Here is a 23,517-nt window from a genome sequence, read left to right as displayed (position 1 = left end):
TGAAGAACGACACCTGTTTTAACAGGCCGTTAGTAGCCATGTGTCGCACACTTGCGCCGGACCAAGGCTGTTGGCCTGCTGTCGAAGGGTCGTGACCCCTTCTTGGACGTCAAATCGGTGCATAAATAGTTCGCCTGCAGTGACCATGTAGGCGCCAGAGTACGACATTACTCAGACTTTTATTGGTAGAATTGCTGACCCAGCGCCAATGCAATGCTGGTCAATGCCGTCTGCGATTACCAATACCTGCTTTGAAAAGGCAATATCTTGAAACGTTTCTTTGTTGTCAATTCCCTTACAATTGCTTTTGCTTTATACCGCCGCCAAGAACCTAGACCTAGAAGGCTTGACTAGAGTTGAAAAACGCATAATGTTATTTTTGTTTGCTTTGGAAGTTCAGAAGTGAGTCATTGTTAACAAAATACACCGAAGGTCTATTCTATAGGGCTTTGTTTAAAAGAGATACACTTTTAGTCTACCAGGAAAAACGTACAGTCGGCCAGACTTGAACAAACGCTATGTTGAAGCAGGCAATCCGTTTAACTTAATCAATTTATTTATGTTTTAATTATTGTAAGGTTGTTTGACTATTGATACAAACCCTGACTGACGCACGATTTTCCAAATATAAATATAGATCGTGTCAAACGCTCCTTTTTATCGAATTTAATATATCCGGCCTGCAAGAAGGTTGTTGAAATTACCAATAACGCGGTTTCGGGAAACAAAGGCGTCTTGTTTGTCAAGATTACACACATTTAGGGCTGGCCCACATTGCCGGTTAGCAAACAGAAAATATATTACCGAGCCACACCATCTGTGATGAATCGTTAATTTATTTTGCTTGCCTTATGTTCCACCAAGATACTGCTTTTTCAAGCCGAAGATCTAAATTCTTCTGATAAATATTTTAGTAGGCCTATATCAGTTTTTGAAGATATTATGTCGGTGTGTAAAAATGTGAGGTTTATACCGAAAGAGCCTTTTATAGGCCTATTTGCTCAAACCATTTTCGATCTTTCCATATCATGATAGAACATATGGGGTTTAGGGTTTCGGAGGGTTGTGTAAATATGTCGGTAATTAACTTGTTATTTTCGGCTTGATTTTTTGATAAATATATTGAGGCAAGGATTTAATATAAATGAGTCTCCCAGCGTCAGCGTTTTGCGTTTGTCGAACACTCGCCTTACTTATTTTACTGGCCCGCTCGATAAAGTTGAAGCCAGTCCATAGCACTATTATGTACTTTATTATCTTCTTGCTGTTTGTATTGTAATCAGAAAACAAAGAAAAATTGATAAATGGCAGAGTTTATCAACAGGACAAGAGCCTATGTGCCCATTCTGATTGTACTGCTGTCGCGGCACCAATACCGCGCTGTATTGCAGCGCTCACCAAAAAAGGAGTTTTTGTCTAGCTCGTTTCGCCAGAGCGTTAGTTTGCTGAGCAATAGATTCTGGCTGGCAGTGGCTGGTGCCACAACAGAAGTGAGGCGAAGTCGATAGCTGCGTGTTGCTGGTGCCGCCGCGTGTTTTGTTTCGGACTAATCTAGTCGAAATCACCGCTGGCTATTTTCTTCGGTCAGCTGTTGTCCGTGGTGTCGTTTTACTACGGCCTCGCGTGCGCCGGTTGCTAGCCAGTCCTGAGAGATTTGTTTTGAATAGAGCCGCCTTTTGGGAGGCGGATGTCGACTGCCTAAACAAAATGCGTGTTGTTGTTTTTTGCGCTATTGGCGCTACCCTTACGAACGGCCTAAGTTGTGTTATGCATGGTCGCTCGGAAAGAAAGTCGTGAGTCGTGACTGGTGACGTTATTGTGCACTGCAGTACAGAAACTATGCGGAAGAATTGTTTATTACTATAAGTACGCTAGTTATTTGCGCGCTTTGTTCCTTTAGCCAACAGTCAGCGCCAGCTTCGAACGAGAAATCTAGGTCATTTGTCGAAATAAATTAGGCGCTATTTGCTTTATGAATGAGAAAAGAGTTTTGCTGTAGGGTGGTAGACGCAGTATACTAGATATGTCATTGTCAAAACGCAGAGTTATACATTGACGAAGCGTACCGTTTTATCGTATATCTAAGCTTAACTGCCTCATTAAACTGTTCGTTTAACGGCTAATGCTTCCTTCAGTGAGTAATGAAGTTCTGATTTTTTTGCTTAGCTAGCCTTCATCTATCCCTTAAGCTAGCGTAGGCCATAATTAATCAAGTATGAGGGCTTGCTTAGGGCGGTTTAATAAGCTGAGCATGTTAGAAAGCTTTGGTGATTACATTGCCCTAATGTTTAAACTTAATTTTTCTTGTTTTTTTTGTAGACACGACCTGACAGACCTAGCCTGGTGACGGTGCTTTATTGTTTTTTGTAAGAGGTGCTCCTAATTTAAGCCTACCTCCTTAAGAAGTGCACAGACAACACATAAGCGCATTAAAAGAGGTAAAATAGCAATTACTCTATTTGCATTGATACAAAAGTAGGTTTATAAACTGGTACAACGCCAAATTCTAAGGTTGCCTTAATTTATGGTAGATTCTATTTGTATTTTAATTTTTTTTTAATTTACTGTACTAGCTTTATCAGATTACTGAAACTTTTGTGTGAGTTCACTATTTCCCTGAAAATTTGTGTTTAATAAGATCAAAAATTAAAAAAAAGTTTTGTGTTAAATTTAACTTAAACTGGGTTGTCAATGATGCAAAGTTGAAAATATATTTTTTACAAATGACATTAGTTTATTATTTCTCTAGCATCTGATGTATAAGCGAAGTTATAGTTTATTCTTAGTTGATTATGATTCATTTTTTTATGAATGAATGTGATATGATTAAACAAAAATAGATAGACTATATCACATGCTGTTGTAGGTTAAATAGAATTTGCACAACACTCATTAACCATTTTTGTTGTTCTCAGGGCAGCATGGACCGATCAAACGCTGAGACTGTTTTCGCAAGTAAGTATATATATATGTCATTTTTACAGACTTTTAATGAATTAAAAAGAAAAATTCAGGCTATAAACTTGAGTACCGGTGCTATCTTAAACATTGAGAGTTTTGACATTGGTATTTCTATTGAGTTGAATTGTTTATTTACAGTTTAATCGATGCTTCTTCATTATCATAAGAGGTCATTAAATGCTTATTTTGTTGTCTATTGCATTATTTTGTAGTAATACTTTTCTAATGGTAGAATGTTTTAACCTTAAAATTATAAATATAGGTAGATGTCATGGAATTGAACTGTTTTTTAAACTAATTTCTTACTGGCCACAAAGTGGTTTATCTACCCCTTGTACACAATTAATAAATAATTTACGATGGCCTATTACGAATTAATCTATTGGGGCTTAAACTAAAGCAGTATACAGTTTGGCCGTTTAAGAGGACACTTCATTACAAGTATTCTCAGAACTGAACTCTCATTAGCCAAATAGTCTGTAATCACCTATTTAATGACCACGATATATATTCAGTATTTGTTTTGCCAGAAATTTTAACAACTTTGTTTAATCAGTAATTTCCTCACTAAAATACAGTCTTTAGGTTTGTCGATCATGTTGAATTACATAGCATGTGATACTGACTGCGGTTTGATTTGTGCTTAATCGAACTTGGCTAATTTAAAGGAAGTGCTTTGCATTCAACACACATATACAGCCTGTAGAAATTCGACACATGGCAGTGTTTGGGTTTCTAACTTAGTTTCACTAATTTATCAATGTGTATATTGATTATAGTTGGACATCAATATAAAGCAATTAAACTCTGGGTGGGTTATATTTGGTTTCTTTACAAGAACGATAAAGTTTTGTTATGCAAGGTATTTTTAACAGTTTAATACAGTCTTCGGTTGGTGGCTTTATAGTGCTTTTCCGATCTAGCTTGTTGCTTACGTACGGGCATTTCCTTCCTTCTTGTAGGCAAGCCGATAGCTTGCAATGTGCCCGAATCAATGGTAGATAAAAAAGTTCACACAGCACCAATACACTGGGTTTGTTGACATTTTAAAGCTATTGCTGGGCTAATATTAAAAGTCTCCAGTGTAAATTACCGCATTTAATCTCAATTCTCAAACATCACTACTACTACTAGTCATTGTGCACCTTTTTGCCTACACATACATTGATTAGGACTATTCAAGCTGGCTAAATTTGAGTAGTTATTTAACAGATACGTATATCTTTAAATTGCCAAAAGTCACTGTAATCAAATACCTCAATTTAAAAAAATAAAAAAATATCTCTTTGTCAAAGATATGTGTGATATAAAAGACAATGTCGTTGGGTTTTATTTATAAGCCGATGCAACATTTTTTAATTACTTCTTCAAGTTCAGCCTAAACATCTTGTTTTTTTTATTATAGCATACCACAGCCGAACTCTCCCAGGCAACCCTAATGCCTTAAAACCTGCCCACGATGACCATCTTCTTATTCAACCAAAGAAACTTGTCAACCCGGTCCTGGAATCCCGAAACCACAGGGTCATGCAAAAAGAACTAAAGCTAAATAATAAACTGTAAGTACTCTTTAAAACACATTAAACATGGTGATATACACGCGATTCAATTCTTATATTAGATTCATTTTTATTTGAATTTAGCAGAATTCTCAATTCTCATTTTGAATTCATTTTATTTTAATTTATCAGAATTATTGGACTTTGAAAATAAATTGTTTTATGATGCTGTATATTCTTGTTCACCGATTCCAAACAAAAATCTCACTGAAAACCAATGCTTTTAACGTTCTATCTTTTCCAATATCAGAAAATTAAATAATTTTCCCGTGTCAGAATGACAGACCCTGTTGTTATACCTGTATGAATTATTTATGGATTATTGCCACAAAACTTTTGTCAGCTATTCTATTTCCGAGTTATAACATGACTCATAACAATAAATTTTTTGCTTTATCAGTAAATGCCATCCAGCGAATTTATTTTAATAAAACCCAAGTTTGAATCAACCATCAAACGTGTTCTAGTCCCAAGATCGTCACACGTTATTTGCCTGCAGTATGCTTTGGTATGCAAACTAAGATCTCAATCACATGATAATAGTTTGCACTGCCCGAGCGCCCAACATTTGTCCCAGGTCGTTACGCCGTTTCAACTCGTAGCTGTTGTCGCTGTGTTACAAGTAAACAAGTGATGCATTGCACCACACGCCAAGCTGGCATTCCTCAACGGTCAACTTACCAAAATAGGGCATTTCAGCACACCTGCAATAATGCATCGCATGTGTACAGTGCCCTCTGTCCTTGCAAAGTTATGCGGTTGCTTGCTCATGGTGCGAGTGCTGTTGATAGATCGCAAAAAAGACATGTGCGGCCGATCTCTTTTTGTTTAACTGCTGCATCAAATATTTACAACTTGTGTTGACCTTGTTTCCCGCTTAACCGCGTTGTAATTAAACCAGAGAACAAGCTTAGTTGGCAACCCACGGTGTTCGTCCATACTTGCCCCCTTTTCCAATGTCGCGTTTTGGCGACAGTTACCTGACCGAGCTTACGCAGTACTCTTTGTCTCTTCGTACGGCTGTGCAAAACAACAGGTGGACGAAACGATTTAATGACCACCCCGAATGGTGGCCCCATTGTCTAGCGTTGCTCAGTTGATTCTAAATGCGGCAGTCCAAAGCGAATTTTCCGGTAACAATTGGATGTAATAAAGTTTCACCACCACTCGCAAAGCTACGATACATTAACCAGCCACCACAACGTACTGTTTTAAATCGCTGGTTTCTTTTGTTTTCTTACAAAGCTTTAGTTTTCAGGACTTAGTTGCATTGCTACTTTAAAAGAACAATTTACAGTTATCCTGTGTAAGTTCATACCACAGTCATTACTGTTAAAACTTCCTTTTTTTTGCAAAACAAGTTGCTCAAGCACATGATACTTTAAATCCCGCTTGATCTGTTATAGCTGGACTGAGATAACCGTTTATTTATTATCATCGTTTATTATCATTTAAATTATTTGTTTTGTTTTTCTTAATTCTCGTTTTCGTTTTTGAAACACCAGCTATTGGTTTGTAACGAGAAAAAAAAAGAAAAAAATTATTTCGATTTACCGTTTATAAATACCCTTGAAGTTTTTTAAAGCGTTCGGTTTTTCGCAACTTACAGATAAGAAAACAGTTTCTCCTGAAGTTAATTTAAATAGAAGAAAGTATTCAGTAGGGTGGAAATACGTTTAACGGATATGCATAAAACGCACGTTCGCGAACACACGTCGCAAAAAGATGGTCGCCTATATAGCAGAGGGCTACAGTGGCATGCACAGTCGCTCACCCTTTCTCCCTTTCGACCTTGCACGAGTTTAACGACCCCGAGCGCTTCGCTTCTAACAACGCTTGTCGCCGATACTTCGTGTTTGCCCTGGCGAATTACCAGCAGGCCACTTTAGACCGCCTCGGTGAAAAAAACTCTACCCGATTGTGGACAGTAGTCTTTGCACTAATCAGGGATATCTGATTCTTGACAATTTAGTCAGGCACCGATACCCCAAATTTTGGCCAAAAAATATCGCTGTCCAATACTAAAAAATATATATTTTAAATTGAAATACTCGAAGGCATTTGTTTTTTTGGGTATTAGGCAAACTTTGGTTTCGCGTTAATGGTTTAGCAACCTCTACAGTTGATAACCTAATACGTTTCGATAAATTTTCATTTTAAATTAGAAATCGCTTGGATAGATCGCAAATCTTGGCTGAAATTCCTATATTAATTAGGTATCGGATCGTTACCGATACTTCCAGTTGGCATCGGGTATAGCCTCCGAACCGATATTATCGGACATCCCTAGAACTTAACCTATATTAAAAACATCGGTTTTAAATTTGCTCGCAACACGTTAGAAAATCTAGCTTCGGAGATGAAGTTTGTTCGCTCATTAAAAAGTGCGGCATCAACCTCTTGTGTTTGGTTTGCTCGCCCACGTTCGGTTTATTGGCGTTTTTACGACCTTTGCCCGATCCGCGTTCCTGTGGCTTTCGGATGAAACTACTGTTGTGTTGGTTTGTCAGTTTTATGCGCTTTTCTTGCGCCTTTGTCCTTGCTGTTGGTGTTTTTTGCTGGTTAGGCGGTAGGTTGTTAGTTGTCAATTAATTGAAAATGCCAAACTTTTAACAAGGCGGAAACCCTTTTTTGGCTCAAGGGAAAACTGATTCTCGAGTTAATTTTATTTGCGTTAGAAATATGCTCCTTTAGCAGAATATGTGTCATTTAAAAAATGTCGAAAGTCTTTCCAAACGGTTCTTACAAAAATAACTTCTATGTTGAGTTTAATTTGTGTTCAGAAAAATCCATCTTATTTTACTCAGTATGTGTCGCATTTCGTATTCCAGAAAACAGTTTACCTTTTTCAACATGCTCCCCAAGAATTAATTTTTAAGCTCAGTTTAAGACACGATAAAGCAACTTCAATTGCAAGGTTTGTAACTATTCAGAAAGGAAAGCGCTGTTCTTTCACATTTTTTCAGAAAATAACCAATTTGACGTGACATGTCTGTGCAAGGCCGATCAGGAATCACAAATGACTTTTCTGTCGATATTAGATTTCACGCTAGCCTCTGTCGTCACAGCGCTTTTGAGCTCGCTGTATTTTTCCACACATAGCGACAGCGACCCGAAAGGCGAGCGTTTCTCATTTTGATTCGCCCGGTAATTGTATTCCAATGGGATCGAAAAACCGACAGACCGTAATAAATGAATATTTATGTACATCAAGGCGGAGTAGAGTACGGCTTTGTTTTTGCGTTTTAAAAGGCGAAACGCAAGGGATTGTTTTACAGACCAAAGGAAGTCAGCAGCTTTAAAAATCAACGTTCATTTTCTCTAAATCAATATGCGACTTTAGGCTAAAATTCACACACGTTACTCCAAGTAATATAACCTATACAGTAATAACACTTTTGTTGAAAAACATGAATCTTTCATGTTCATTTCAGTTGCAACAAGCAGAGATTTTAAAATCGCTTAAAAAAGAACAGCGGCCAATTTCAATTCCCTAAGTTATTTTCCTTAAAACATCCGTTGCGTGAGGCGAGGCGCGATTAAGCAGCGGCGCCTAATTGCGGGGGCGTGTCGCTCGAATTAGGTCACGATCCCCGCCGATTAGCCCCGCTTTACTCCACGGGAGGCAGGCACCTGGCAGCGCAGCAGCCTCATTAGGCTTCTACCTACTTAGACACTGTTTTGGCGCCCTTAAGCTGGCCGTTGCCATTTTTGTAAGACTTCGCTTAAATTGATTTTTGCCCACCGTGTTTTCGGATGTTTTTAAGCTCGATCGTTTTACGCGCTTGTAAAAGTTGTTCGAACCTCAGCTGGGTTCTACTTTATGCGCCTTTAAATCTCTGGTGTTTTATTAAAAAACTGGTTTAAACCTCGTTTTTGTGATGTTTTTCAACTTTTTCTTAGGTCCACCTGTGTTCTAGATTCACCTGTGTTCTTCTACGTTTTCATGTACATTTAAAAGGCCATCGCCTTAAGCCAGTTTACAAAAACTTTTATTCACCATACTTATCTGCCAATCTTGGTTTTTGCAGGACCCTTTTTTGCAAAAGCCGTTTTTAAACTGATTTTTGTCCGCAGAAAATTGTTTCGTTTTGTAAGGGTGGACTATTTACAGGATTTTTTACTGTCGGTCACCGAAAGCTGCCGTTTTAATATTGTCGCATTTGTTTAGTATTTTGTATGTATCGTCTTTTAGAGCTATATTATTGCCCTGAATGGCTTCGGATGCCTCGCAAACCAGTCGTTGTCGTTTTTTTAAAGCGATTTGATTGGTTTCGTAGCCGATTTTCGTCTCCACTGCTTAAGAACGTTTAAAAAAAATTGGCGCCGATCGGAATTTTAAAAGGCTTTCGAATAATTCCAGTTACCGAATAGCTTCCCCCCTCCCAAAGGTGACAGGCACCTGCCAGTGTCGCACCTAATTAGCCCGCTGCTTACATATCGACCGCTTCCCGATCAATTACAGCGTAACAATATCAGGTCAAGGCCGGGCCTTGTAAACAAGGTTTAACCCGTTTAATCGATCGGTGTTAGTGGGTCCTTTTTCCTCGTGTTTTTACATGCAGCAAATTAAATTTTTCCTTGTCGGCCCAATGTTTGGCACAGCTGTTGAAGATGAACAAGGATATATTTGAAAACGTTTAAAATGCTACCTAATTCTGTTTGGGACGGCAAAACGAATTTTCCTCGTCGGCCGAATTTTCGACGCAGATGTTAAAAATGCACAAAGATATATTTGAAAACGTTCAAAATTCAACCGACTTCTGTTTGGGACCTCGCTTGTCAAAATTTTTGGTTTGATATGCACGTAAAGACCCCCCTTGCCGAAGAAAACTATCAACAGTTGTTCCAGCGTTTTTCCGGTTAATGTTGACGTTTTTACCCGGAAATCCCAGACGAAGTTACGTCAAACTGATTGATCTGGTTGGGCGCCAAACCCGCTTCTCGTTAACGCGTGCGAGCCTTTCGAGGGATTGGCATTAAGCAGCATTTAAAATTCCCTCCGCTGCCAACTTTTTCACTACGGTTGATATTCAACCGCGAGAAAGCTGCATTTCAGGCAGAATTTGCGAAATGGCACGCGGGTGTAGATAAGCACGGAAAACCGTCGAATGAATGTCGATCAAACTCATGTGGGCCTTGCAAATAGGCCGCGCATGAAAGAACGGCCCTAATTTAGAATAAACATCAAATCGGCCCAAATCGAAACAGCCATATGGGGCGGCCGAGGTTGGACAATAGCGCAAAACAACTGTGTGATATTGAACCAAATATGAAGTTCTCACAGTGAGATTGTTTTTGCCCATTTTTGAAATAATCAAACATTTTCCAACCGCGCCACTTTGTCATGTTAAATAGCCGGGAAAACTTGTACAAGGCTTTTACAGTTCCATTTCTTTTGAAACCATTATATTTTAAAGACTCCGCTTTAAAACATATTGAATATAGATTCATACCCTCCCTAACTTGGCGTCCAAATACAAAGCCGGGCTTAACAATAACCAATGTTTCGCTTCTATTTAAACTTCCGACGAACAAGTTGGATCAGGGGTTCTCAAACTGGGATCCATAGACCCCTTGGGGGTCCGTGAACTAGGTTGAGGGGGCCCATAAAGGCCAACTTGAAATATTAGTGTATATTTAAGAAGTAATCATTTTTCTAAAGAAAACAGCTTGATTAAAAATAAAACGGTTTTGCACTGAATATATTTAGACTCTATTTCACGTTCACATTTTTGACCGAAATCAGCAGATTTATGAAAGGTTCATTTGTATTGTGACGTAAATTTATGACATCATTTTTGACATTTTTTGGCTGCGGTGGTCCATGCGAGGCCAAAAATGTTTTAGGGGTCCACGGTAAAAAAGTTTAAGAACCCCGGAGTTAGATACAAGGCAATCACCTAAACTTGAATATTTGTCCTTGTTTTTTGGTGTTGTTTGAAAAAATTGGCAAAATTATGCAGTCAGCGACCCATGGCTTAAGAATCACTGGTTTAGTTACTTTCGCAAAGGAAATGATCAGCCACTATAGCCATGATTAGCAAAAAAAAAAATTCGCTGAAAAATGCAAATTTTCCCGGCTCTGATTTTCACGCCTTTAAAGCCCCACCTGCTTTGCTTGCAGCGGCATCGACGTCCTCAACCAAAAGTCGGAGCTGTCCAAGGTCTTCCAGGAGAAGCGACGCGAGCAAAACTACAACGACAACCACCAGCCTCCCCCCGCGCCCAAGAGCGACTTCGAGATCATGCTCGAGAAACGACGACAGAACACTGACGAGGTAATGTCTTTTAAACCGCAAAAAATCTTAACGTTAGTGAGAATCTTAAAGCCTATACGGAAGTAGGCAGCATTTTGAACGTTTCGAGTATCTTTTTACATATATTTTTGGACAAATGATGTTTTTACCTTTTAAATAGCTTCGGTCGTTTTGTTGACCAACCGCTTTCGTTCTTTCGAAAGAAATTTTGTTGATGTCGTAGCTGATGTTCGTCTTGGTTACTTCAAAACGTGTTTTTTGCCAAAAAAAATCTGAAGTTTAAAGTTTTTAAACCCGATCAAATACACCGTACCGATATCGGTAATTATCGATCGGTGTTATTGGGACTTTCTCGTGTTTTTTATACAGCAAACTGAATCTTTCTCGTTGCCTGAATTTTCGGCACAGACGTTGAAAATGAATATAGATATATTCGAAAACGTTCAAAATGCTGCCCACTTATTTATGGGCTTTGATATTCTTACTACGTTTAACTACAACCTTTAACCATTATGTCCGAAATCTTTACTTTGTTTTCTGTTTTTTAATTTGTTCTAAACACTTTCTTATTGCCGGATTCGTGTACTTTTGACAATTTGCATTTAAAAAATGTCGTTCTTTCATAAAGTAGCTTATTCGTGTGGATCGCTTGTTTTTGTAAGATGGGCTGATATATTCGTACAATCCGATAAAATGCGTTTCTATCGATACTAGATTTCTAGCAAGTCATCTATCTCCAAATCGCTGCCTGGCTCATGATAATTCGACGCAGTTTGCCGTGTTTTTTTGGTTAGAACTTAAATGTTTGAAAACGGAAAACAATTTAGCTTTAGTTGTAACTCGTAAGATGAAAAACAGAAAACGAATTAAACGCTGAACTAAAAAAAAACTCAGCGTTTTTTCTTTTTTCATACCAATCGAAAATGTGAATAAAAATTAGGTTGTTACAAGATTTGTTATCCCCACAAATGGTAATGGATTTGCTATGGATCAATTGTTAACTTATAAGGACTAAAAAGTGGCTAGTAATGGACATCATGTGCTTATACTTATCATTAGCATACGCGTTAAACCGCGCCATCGCTTTTCCGCAAATGACTTTCCTTTTGTTTAATGAAAATGACACGTCATCAGATTCAATACGTCATACATGGCGCACATTTTCTTCTCGTGACGCATAATGCTTAATCATTCCTCAGTTACACCCAGTATTCTAGCTGCCAGTGCGTTTTCCACTTTGTGAAAGCACTTGTCATATAATTTGGACCAGAATAGCTCAATGCACAATTGATTAGGCCTTTAAACACGGAAGGTGGATTCCGTCATTATTTTGTCGCAGTTACGCGTTTTAATATATTAAAAACTGTGCTGCTATTAACCATACAACGTTGCTAGTTTTTAAATAATAAATAATTAATCAGTTGTTTGTTGTGTGCAATAAAATAAGACATGAAACGCGTATAGGGTTAACCCCACCCGCCTTCAGCTATAGTTACACTTCTCGGTTTAGTTACTACATATAAACATTCAAACGGTTCCTATGGTAGGCGTATCACGGTCGTGATCGACTATAGAATGTTGTGGGTTACGGTATAAAATACAATCAAGTGAACTGTTGTGTGTAATTGATTAGGGTCTGAAACAGGGAAACTCGATTTTGCCCTTATCCTTTCGTGACTTCCTCGTATTTTGTTGTAACCATTAACACGCTCTGTGTGGTGGCTTTAAGTCTGCTGCCATTTCCCATGTACAAACGCAGTGTTTCTCAATCATTGCTACACGTGCCACTATAGACGATGGCATTACACACGGTTACGCAAACAGTTTTGAGCTCTTTTTTGAATCATATAACACAAGTGTAATATTGTTACCTCCATAATCTCTCTGTTTCGCATAAAACCGACCTATAATCTTAAATCACTGGAAGCAAGCTTTTCAATTATTTTGCGCATTTAAATTTACAAAAGAAAGTTTGGAGCGAAGTTGTTCCTTTTGAAACCAAATGTGTTTCAGCGACAGCCAAAAGCTAATGGGTAGTATGCGGCCATAAAAAAGGTTTCGAACCACCGCCTTAAATACACACCCACTGAAAAACGACAAAATACCGGGAGAGGGATTGACAACTCCAGGGGCACTTCACATTGGCCGCTCTAAAAAAATCGATCAAAAACGTCCGAAGCTGGCTGGCTTCGCGACTAGCGCTTTTAAGTGTTCTGAAATCGTTCGACAATAAAAAGAACCCGCAGAACCCGAACTGGCATGACCCCAACGACTTTTCCCCACTTCCTGTGTAAAGTCGGGATCGATTGAAGGTGTTTCGCCGAATTGGCTCGCGTTCGGCGACTTCACATAGGTCGACTAGGGCTTAAAAACACAGCCATATGTCAGCTTACGATTTAAATGCGACAAGCAACCTTACTGCACCCTTATTCATAAGAAGTGCGCACCCTGAAAAAAAAAATACCGAGGTGCACAATGGTTTAAAAACGACACATGGCGTATTTGCAAAGGGCAGCTATTGTGGGTGCTCTCACGCTGGGTTATGGCCTGGTATTTGAACCGCTACCGAAAGCCCGAACGTTAGGCCACCCTGTAGTTTTTTGACCCCTTTAAATTACCCAGAAAAACTGTGCGGTTTCTCGATGCTCGAAACTGTCACGACATTAGGGCGCAACACCAGGTACTTGCTAACTCTTTGTTCTCTGCCTTTTTGCATTGAATCTAGGGATGTCCGATATTCTTGGATCGTAGCCGATACCCGATGCCAAGTGGTAGCATCGGTAATTGTCGGATACCCGATCCGCTACCGAATTCATAAATATGAATTTTATTCATGTTTTGCGAACCAAACAGCGATTTTTACCTTGAAAGATAAGTTGATAGAAAAAATATAGCAGGCTAATAACTGGATGTAGCTAAACTTTAAAGGAAAAAGGCAATTTTTGTCCTAATAACCTAAAACATGCCCTATGACGTTGTAATTTTATCAATTTTACGTGTTTGAGTATAGCAATGACGTCATTTGGTATCGAATCGGATCGCGCTACTTTTTGTCCAAAATATCGGGCATCGGTATCGGAAAAAAAATGTCAAGTATCGTACATCATTAATTAAAACACCCTTGTGTAATTTCACGTTGTTGGATTGCAAAACCTTTCCCATCCGCGGCAGTCCTAAGCAGACTTGGACAACTAGATTTATTTTAGCTTTTTAAAATTAGATTAGAATTAAAATTAGAGCATTTCAGTTTTTCCAAATTAGATTAGAATTAGATCATTTTGAGTTTTCTGAAATTAGGCTAGAATTAGAATTACCGAATTCGTAACAAAATAAATTTGAACTAGAATTACATTTGATTATTCACAATCAATTACGTTCAAATCGGGAAGTATTTTAATAAGAATGTTAATGCTTATGTGTGTGCTAATTTTTAAGCCTTTTAACATATAGCATATGCTTTTTAGACTGTGAAAATTCTGTTCCCACCAAAGAGTTTGAAGTCAAATTCTTTGTTTTGACTAAGAGACTAAAAATGCCGTTGGACAAAGTAGCATTTTTGGTAAAATCCGAATTAGATTAGAACTAGAATTAGAGCACACAAGCAATTCACAAATTAGATTAGAATTAGAATTAGCCGCATTTTGCTCTAATTCATTGAATTAGAAAACTAGAATTAACTAGTTGTCCAAGTCTGGTTCTAAGGGCTTAAGTTACCCCCCTATACTGTTTTTTGTTAAATCGGTAGAAGTCAAAACCGATGAAAAGACAATTTGAAGTGGATGGACTTGAAAGCTTTGAAGTCAAATTTGGGCGCGCTTAAGTGCGAATTGTGTTCGTTGCCTTCGCCTCTGTTAGCTTTGCTTGAATGGCGAACTGAGTTTGTTTGCACTGACACAGCTACCTCGGCCTTTTTAAATATGCTTTTATCGTCACATAAAGGCAGAGGAATAGGCTCTGGGATTTTATTACTATATAGGAAGAACTCCTAAGTAATATATTCAAGTCACTCAAAATTGGTCGTTCAATATATTTGACGGATTGTCTAAATGTCAATGACCCAGCCACGTTGCCTGGCAGCAACAGCATAATCATTAGGACGTTGTCTGCGTTTTGAAAGCTGCTTTCTTGGCCCAATTGCTGGCCCTGTTTGGCTGGCCACATAACTTGGCCGAGCATTCGTTGGCAGGTTCGGTGCTGCCTATAAGTGACGCGCAATATGCAGGCTCGGTGTGTCAACAGGATGTACTACGTAGCAAGAGCTGTCATTGCAAGTGGGCCCACGCTTAGCGCTGCAGACTTTGGAAAGCAATGGCACTTTGCACGCCTGCGCTTTAATACGTTTTTTTACTTTTACGGTTGTTTTAACTTCGCATTTATTCCAAGTTTTAAAAACTTTCTGCTCTTTCAAATACTGTGTTTTGCTCAAGCCGAGTGGGTTAGTTTCTAGCTCCTAATTCAATTTTAGCAATTTCTTTTTACTGTGGGCCGCGTGAAAAACAGAAAATCTCTTTTTGGGCCGGGTCAAAAAAAGGATCTTAAATGCACTTTATGGGATTCCTTTTGAAATAAGGCTGCTGTAAATACTCTTGCTTTAAAGTTGGTAAGAATGGGAATAGGTGACAACTGACAAATGCTCGTATTTGTTATAAAAAATCTAAAACAAAACGAAAACACGTAAAAGATTATTTTTACCTAAAACAGTTTACATCGGAAAATGAACCACGGCCGAAAAACATATTTGGCGAGTCGGAGCCGGTCCACAGGCTGTAGTGTTCCTAGGTCTGGCTTAGGTAGTGAGTATTCGGCTCATTATTGAACTTGCGACTATCTTGAGGGGTTCAAACTACAATTAGACCCAAATCTTGCCGCATTTTGGAACAACCCGCCCAATTAATAGACTGTATTCTATTTGGCCCTGTTTTAACACTTTGTTAAGCCGTCGGGCCGTCGCTTTCTTTTTCGCCTTTTGACTTGCTGTTCGACTCATAACGCCTTCAAAAATCCGTCAATCAACGTTCAAACGTGTAGCCAGGGTTTGTTTTTTATTTCTCGCCAGATACGTGGCCTTACTCACATTAATCGATCCAAAGGCCCCTCTGTAAATCGTCTAATCCGGCAATCGAGCCTAAAATAACCAGCCAGGGCGTCGCTGGTGTGTATTTAGGGCTCGTTATTTCGGAATTAGTGGAAATCTAGTGACACCGAACAGATGCCCCTTATTGCCGCAATATTGTTGCTATTCTTATATAGACTTTTCAGGAAATCTAAGGGTTGTCAGTATTTAAGCACCAATAACAATGTGTTATGTTACTGCGCGTTGCCGTTATAAACTGTTTGTTCTTTGTTTATTTGTGACGTCTGTCACAAATAAATCTGAACGCTAGTGACCTGTTACGACAACGAAACACGATTAATTTTATTTTTATGTCCGAAATGTCAAATAGGTACAATTGTGAAGCTAAAACACTCAGAATGCACTCTTGAATGATTTTACCATTCAGGAAGTGCATTTTCAGTATCTCACCGTTTGTTATCATTTTGGGAATGCAAGTTGTCTTGACTTTTTCCCCTGTCACTTTATTTTGTTCGACAGAAAATTAAAGCGATTCGAAGCGTTTAACGTTAAATATCCCGAAGTAAAAGTGCTAATTGGACCGAACATTTTTCACACATTACTCATTCGCACGAGTTATTGGCACGGGACTAGCTGACGCAAAAACTCGAAGCTGATTCATTGGAATCTCGGCTAACACGGAAGCAAGGCTGCGCATTTACCAGCGGAATTTCGCGGCCAAATTATTTCAAGCCCTTGGGGGGAATACACGTCGAAACTTGACGCGCTGATAACTTGTGATAAGGAAGGAACAGTGCTTGGATTCAGGCAAACCTAACCTGCATACTGTACACTTAAGTGTTTGTTTGCAACTGGGATATAGTTAAAAGTTACCTGGTCAACGATAACAGCTTCTTTTAAAGTAAACATCTTACCCAAGCAATATATTGTTTATATTGTATTACAAATTTGCAGGTTTAGTTCTACTTCTTTGGGACATTTTCACGATTATTTGTCTTCCCTTATTTTGTGCTTTGCCTTGCTTTAAAAATGGCAGAAAATCCCATATATTCGTTTTTTATGGCCATTCGGAAAGCGTTTCTTGCATGGCGTTTCGTTCGGAAAAGAGCCATAAAGCCAGAAGCGAAAGCGCTATTCCTTTATCGCTTCGTAAGTCCCTTTCGGGTGCCATAACAATACGACTAATGGCAGTTTTTGACAATGTACAGGGAAAGAGACAATCGACGCACGTCAATCGATTTAATGCTTCCGGAAGCCTATACATTATACGTCTATTGTTTTCTTTATCCGGTTTCGTCTCTACCAAGCGGTTTCGTGCCGGTCAAACATATTTCGGAGGGTAGATAATACAGCCGCGTAAACAACAACAATAGTGTGCGCCTGCCTTGTCCTAAGCTTCTGTTTTAGCTTCTGATTAAATTGCGAAACGAGCTGGCTTTCATAGAGTTTTAAAGGATGTATATTTGTTTACGCGTTTCGCAAGCTTTAGAACTTTTTAAGTTGCGCTACACCCCGGTAAGAACCCATTGGTTTTTAAATTGCTAAAATCCTTGAACATATTTTAAATTGTACTTAATTACCTGTAGAAACACGAGAATGACTCAATGTCGTTTAAACGTCCACAATTTAGGCTGATATAGAATCGCCTAAGCCTTAGACCTAATGCAAGCTCTTGAAGTGCCGTTATTACAAACAAATCAATAATATTCTAGTTTCTTAAGGCCTTAACGTACTAATTATGTGCACATTATTTCATCGCCAGAGCTTTTATACACATTGCAATCGCAAACCAGAATCAATTGCTCTCGTATGGAAAGAAAATCCATAAAATGCAATTGCACAAAAATGTAACGCAGACGGTTCTAAAACTTCTTTACAATATAAGATTTTGCCTTATGGACTTGAAACCGTTTTTTACCTAAAACTATGTGACAGCCCCAAGCAAGATAATTAAATTAAATTTCTAGTCATTTTAAGATTCCTAAAACACACGAGAAAAAGTATTTTTTTTTTAAATACGGACCTCAAACCAAAAAGTTGTCGTGTCGCTTGCATTTTTATCAACTTACTTAATCGTGCAACCTTGCCAGCGCCCTTTGAAACTTTCCTTCGACGAAAAAAGTTGAAAAACAAGTTTCCGGGCATGTTATTTGTTGTTTATGCTGTCAACAGGTAAGGTACGCGCGTGGGTAAAGAACGAGTCACTTTTGGGCGGTTCCAACCGGTTCCGTGCGCACCTGACAGGCGTGCTACCGCATGCAATCGGTCACGTTTACCTTAGCTAATCGAGAAGAATTTACTGAACTTCCGAGCCTGTTTACCAGGTCTGCAGCTTTTTACCGGACAAACTTTAATCGAAATCGATTTTTTTATTGCGTTCTTACCAAAGGTGTTTCATATTAACGTAACCCCTACCCGTGGTTTTGGTGGCTGTCCAGTACCAATCTGAAAACTGACATTTTGAGTTTTCTATGGCTTTAAAGTTATAAATTAGAAACCCAAGTTTGGCTTACCACCTACTTTCGCATCGTCAGCGGAGTAAAAAATATAGTTTTTGAACATCCTGACGCTGGTTCTTCAAATATTTAAAAAACACTGTGTTTAAAAAAAATCTTTCGATTTACCAGGTTAGGTATAGTTTTGACGCACACCCAGGTCTCGGACCGTTGTTAATGTAAATGTCTATTTCAACCTTGTACAACGTTAACCCGAAACACTCTCGGATGTAGGAATGGAACGCAGACAATCAAACGTAAAAGAAAGATTACTGTTTATAAAAACATGTATAAAACATAAAATATATTCCTAATTTTTTTACAGAAATATTATTATGTACAACTTTATGCACCATTACTAAAAACCTTGCTATTGTCCCAGAACTCCCTGCCCGGTTTCTATGAGCGCTAATCGCCGGCAAGAAAAACACGTTTGTTTACAGCATTTTTACAGGAATTTAAAGCGAGATGTTTATGTTTTCGTTATATCTACGCCTTTGGTTAAATAACCCGATAAAGTTTAGAAGCGAACGATTGCAACACATTCTGTGTACCCAACCCCATTCCAGATGTTAACATATTCCGTGCGTCTATAGTATGTGTAAATATCATACGTTAATCAATGCGTAACCGATCAAAACGCATTTCGATAAACCTCATCGAAATGTTGAATTCAGCGGAGGTTAGCGCTTCGCTTTAGCGTGTGATTGACGCACGATATCTGACGCAAGACGCAGTGACTAACGTGACGTTTAACGTTATCCCATAATTAGCATCTGCTTAAGCCAAGGCGAAAATGTTCTTTCGAACTGCTGACGTTTGACGCACGAACGAAGTTTTTTTCAAGTTTCGCTTCGTTTTAAGTGTTTTTGCGCTGGGTGCGACACAGTTTAAAAAAGTCCAGGAATTTTGAATGACGTCATCGTGATTGACGTTATCCGAGTCCCATCACGTCTCACCACCGGGTATTGTGGTTTCTTTTCGCCTGAGCAAAGACAGGCTTGGTTCGGTTTTAGGGGATTTCTACTTAAAGGTTCGCAATTCTGGTGCTATCTTAAACATACAGAGTGGACAAAAGTAGGCTTACAGTTATAAAAAGTAGATTTGGGTCTAAAAGTAAATTTATTGTTTTGGGGTTCTTCTCATACACCTTGTTCTTTACAACACCCCAAAAAAGAAATCCATTGGTGTCAGGTCAGGTGAGCGTGGTGGCCATTCAATGCTACCTCTTCTTCCAAGCCAGCCCTGTGGAATAACTGTAAGCCTACTTTTGGCCCACCCTGTTTAATGTTTATGTACCAAAAGAACTTATTTTTAGTATACTATGCCTGGTACCTACAGCATATTTATTGGTGCTATCTTAGTCTATATGTAGCTTTGACCAGAGCTTTTTAAATTGCGGGTCAACCTTTTTTGGCTTACGACGATACAAAAATCCTGTTAGTATGTTGTCTTTGCGCAAGCCAAAATACACAATAGCACTTTTAAGATGGCTTTAAACGATTTGTATAATATTAATTTTGGCTGAAAACTGTTAGGGTGCTTTAAAATGTTGTTAGCTGAAATACCAATTCTTTATATTGTGTGATGTTTTTGTGTGGTGTGACTTGTATGTGCGTGTGTGTGTTTTTCGTTTGCGTAATATTTTCCACGTGTACTTTGGAGCCGTATGCTCCCTGCAAAATAGAATCTATTTTAGGCTTAGTAAAATATATATATATTTTGGTGGCTAGCTTCGGTTTAGAGGAAATATTAATTCAAGCTTTCGCAACTCTGTTTGTATGTTAGTCGAAAGGTCGACCAGAGTATGTTAAATTGTAAATCGCGCGACAAGTTTAAGAGTCCGATGCCTCTTATGCACCAACACAGCGATTTAAAAACGCCAGCCATAGCATAACTGCCGCTGGTTCCTCTGGATTTCATCTGCTTATCACGCCCACAAGTGCCGCCTCGTCGTTTAATTGACTTCGCTCAGCCTTAGGCGACCGCCCCATTTGATAACTGAACCTTCGCCACCATTTGATAACTGAACCTTCGCCTACGCGTTTGCGTGTTTGTCCTGCATCCTTGATTATGAAAAGCCAGGCTATATATTACACGTACGGTTGTTAGGCATAAAGCGATGTATATTTTTCCTTTGATCGACTGTCTGGTTTTAATGTTCTTTGAGTACATTGTGTTTTCTGTTTGAATGTTTCTTTATCTCAATGGCTGTAAACAAATCTAACCTAACAGTTTACAAATGAACAACTCACAACTTTTTTACTAGTTTATAATTTGAAAATTGGTAAACAAAGAGACAAAATTAAGCGATTTTAATTCGATATTTTTTCGTGTTTAATTCCTTTAAAATTATGAAACATTCTTAACAAAAACACTTTTGTATGTTATCAGGTGGAAAAGACTGAACAAGAAGACGTGCAGGTTCCCGAATTCGTGAAGATGCGCCGCAACCTGCGAAAATCAGATGACTAGAAGTCGCGTCACATGATCGTGATTCGTGACGCTGTAAAGAAAAACACGAAACTTCTTCGTTTGACCTACCACCGACCTCATTTCACAACTTGTTTGTGACGTCACACTATGACGTTTAGACCGCTCATCTTGACCGTGATTTTGGTTCACGTGTGTATCACATGACGCACGATGGTTTCGTGATACGTCCGTGAACCGCGATGCAATAGATCGTTTTCCGCTTATCTTGCTTTCAAAGTGAATTTTTTTTTCTATGACTTTTTGTTGTTATGTTTCTGTTGGCGTTATTACGAAAAACTTTCAGTTATTCAGGATTCGGACCTCGCCGTTCTAATATCGTTTACGTTTAAGGCAGTGTTTCTCAGCTTTAATGGCTAGCGGCCCCTTTCGAATTAATTATTAGATTGCGGCACCCCTACAAGATTTTACCGTAGGTAATTCACTAGAATGTCACAATAAACGGACCTGGAACAATACACATCAACTCTACACAGCGTAGGTGGTTATACAATTGGATTTTTTTCACTCTAACCTTACACAAAAAATTGTAAGAGTTGAGCAAAAACCAGATTCCTAAAGATTCTCAAAGATCTCTTGGCGCCCTCGAGCATTAAAAATGGCACCCCGGTTGAGAACCACTGGTGTAAGGAGATAATGTTCGCGATACCAATTCTGTTTTAACATTTCGACCACCGAAAATATATTGCAAGATCTTTCTAATGACTGCACCCTAACAAACACCTCACAAATGCCGATTTTATGCGGATATACAAAATACAATTTTTCGGTAATTGATTTATTTTTTTCTTGGGTATACATGCGTAACAAGACCAAAACGTGATAGTTTCTGTGTTTACTGAAATCATTTGATTCTTCCCTCTTTAAATCTACGCGTTTCTTACTATTAATTTTCAAGTTCATTTAAAAAATTCGTCTCTCGCCGTATCCAATGATTTATTGAGCTGAATTTTATTTGTGTCAAAAAAAAACGCTTTTTCAACATTTGTCCGATTCCCCAACTTGGTGTGTTCGCCCTTGCTTTGGATCGCTTTTTCTGACTTTATCCCCTTTGAATGCAAAACTGTAAAAAATCTTTTCTCGTTATTTTAGATTGTGATGTCGCTCTCTGTCTTTCTTTACGATATTTATTAAATGTAAATTCAAGTATATATTTGTTCTCTAATTTCTATTGTTTTGTCCCAATCGCCAACTCTTGCTTACTCTCTAACTCGTCGCCCATTTTTGTCCGCTTCTAACTCGCCTGGCAAAAATGCGCGATGACGCCATCGACCGACAATGTGACGTCATCACACCCGTACGCCATCGTTCAAGTTCAGCACTTTGTTGCCAACGCTTACCAGTCCTTTCGCACCTGCTTTGAAGTTATGTAAAAAAGGCTATTTCAAAGAAGTCTGTTTCTGCTGAAAGTCACGGGTACGGGACCTTTACTTTTAAAGATTCCGATGAAAAGAAACCAAGGAGCAAAGGTTTTCGAGATGTGTTCGTTGTTTTTTTTTTGGCTGATTTCTCGCTGTGTGTTTCTTACAGTTTTTCGTTTATTCGCGCGTGTGCGCCGCGCGCCTCTCGTCTTGCATTAACTTTTGCACTTGCTACTAAAGTTACAATAAAAGAAATCCTAACCCGCTCTGTGAAGATACGCCCGCTGCTGATAAGTTTGCATATAGTTAAGTCCGAAAGCCTTTTTGTTGCGCAGAACTCCTTTAAACATATACCAAGGTAATTAAACTTCAACAAGAGTTTTATATTTATTAATACGTATTAACTTGTTGCCTTTCGGCACATACATAACATGTAAATCTCACCTTTAATATTTGGTTGCTAGCACCATTTAATCTACAGCTAAAATATTAGCACTATTAAGTCCACAGCTTGGATAAGTTTGCTTATGTGATATATCAGAGATATAGGCTACTAGTCAATCACCACTATTAGAAATACGTCGTATATTTGCGCAAACTGGCAAAAAATGTTTTTTACATGTGTTGTTTGGTGGCAGAAAATTTCAAATCGCATTTCGTAGAAGGTCTGAGTCCACATATAGCGCGAGGCTGTAATACCTTGAAATTAGGAAAACTTAACGTAGTTTAAGTTTCTATTCACAAATCCAAACAGATTTAGAGGTTTATTTTTTCTGTCATTTGACTTTGGCAAGTTTTTTACTTTATCTGGTTTGACAAAATCGTTAAACGTAAACGTTTATTTCAGTGGCAACGCGAGTAGAACGCACGGTTAGGTCTTTAAGCATTTTCCTCAAACTAGCTTTTGAGTACATTTCAATCTCCATTACTGTAGTGTATCGAAAAGCCTTTATGCAGCTTCCCCTGCTTTTGGTCTATCCCCATGGGTCGACAACCTTTTGTTGAACTGCGGGCCGGTTAAAGCTAAGATTTAATCACGGACCGGCCTTGAAAAAGCAAATGTTCAGTAATGGAAATTTATTACAACTTGTATCCAATGATAACTTTCAGCTTGTTTTGCCGCAACGAGACGCTCCCACCTAGAAATTATTGAACTTAATGAAACCCACATTGTGTCACTGTTGCTGCCATCATAGAAAATTCAGACGCGAATATGTAAGATTTTGGAAATGGCAGCAAATTTTTTAAATATATGCCAAGGTCAGGGTCTTCTGGCAAGACCTTCATCCAGCACTTGGTCTTATTGTCGCACAG

The 23,517-nt window shown here is 38.6% G+C and overlaps 1 protein-coding gene across 1 annotated transcript; it reads left to right on the top strand.

Annotated features, from left to right (window-relative positions):
- Window positions 1–2,298: 2,298 nt before the first annotated feature.
- LOC146164896 (protein FAM107B-like) lies at window positions 2,299–21,444 on the top strand. Its single transcript, XM_083381870.1, has 5 exons — window positions 2,299–2,438; window positions 2,916–2,955; window positions 4,367–4,520; window positions 10,648–10,801; window positions 20,744–21,444. The coding sequence occupies exons 2-5, from the start codon at window positions 2,922–2,924 to the stop codon at window positions 20,822–20,824; spliced, it is 423 nt and encodes a 140-aa protein (XP_083237996.1). The 5' UTR covers window positions 2,299–2,438; window positions 2,916–2,921; the 3' UTR covers window positions 20,825–21,444.
- Window positions 21,445–23,517: the final 2,073 nt, after the last annotated feature.

This window comes from Ascidiella aspersa, chromosome 2 (assembly GCF_963924565.1).
Source record: "Ascidiella aspersa chromosome 2, kaAscAspe10.2, whole genome shotgun sequence".
In the NCBI taxonomy this organism is placed as follows: Eukaryota; Metazoa; Chordata; class Ascidiacea; order Phlebobranchia; family Ascidiidae; genus Ascidiella; species Ascidiella aspersa.
Note: the sequence above shows the minus strand (reverse complement) of the source record. Positions and strands in the feature narration are given on the sequence as shown.

Excerpts from the sequence above, each read along its gene's own strand:
- LOC146164896 (XM_083381870.1), top strand. The coding sequence starts at position 2,922 with ATGGACCGATCAAACGCTGAGACTGTTTTCGCAA. Across the intron at positions 2,956-4,366 it reads CGCTGAGACTGTTTTCGCAA|CATACCACAGCCGAACTCTC; the intron begins GTAAGTATATAT and ends TTTTTATTATAG. Across the intron at positions 4,521-10,647 it reads CTAAAGCTAAATAATAAACT|CGGCATCGACGTCCTCAACC; the intron begins GTAAGTACTCTT and ends CTTTGCTTGCAG.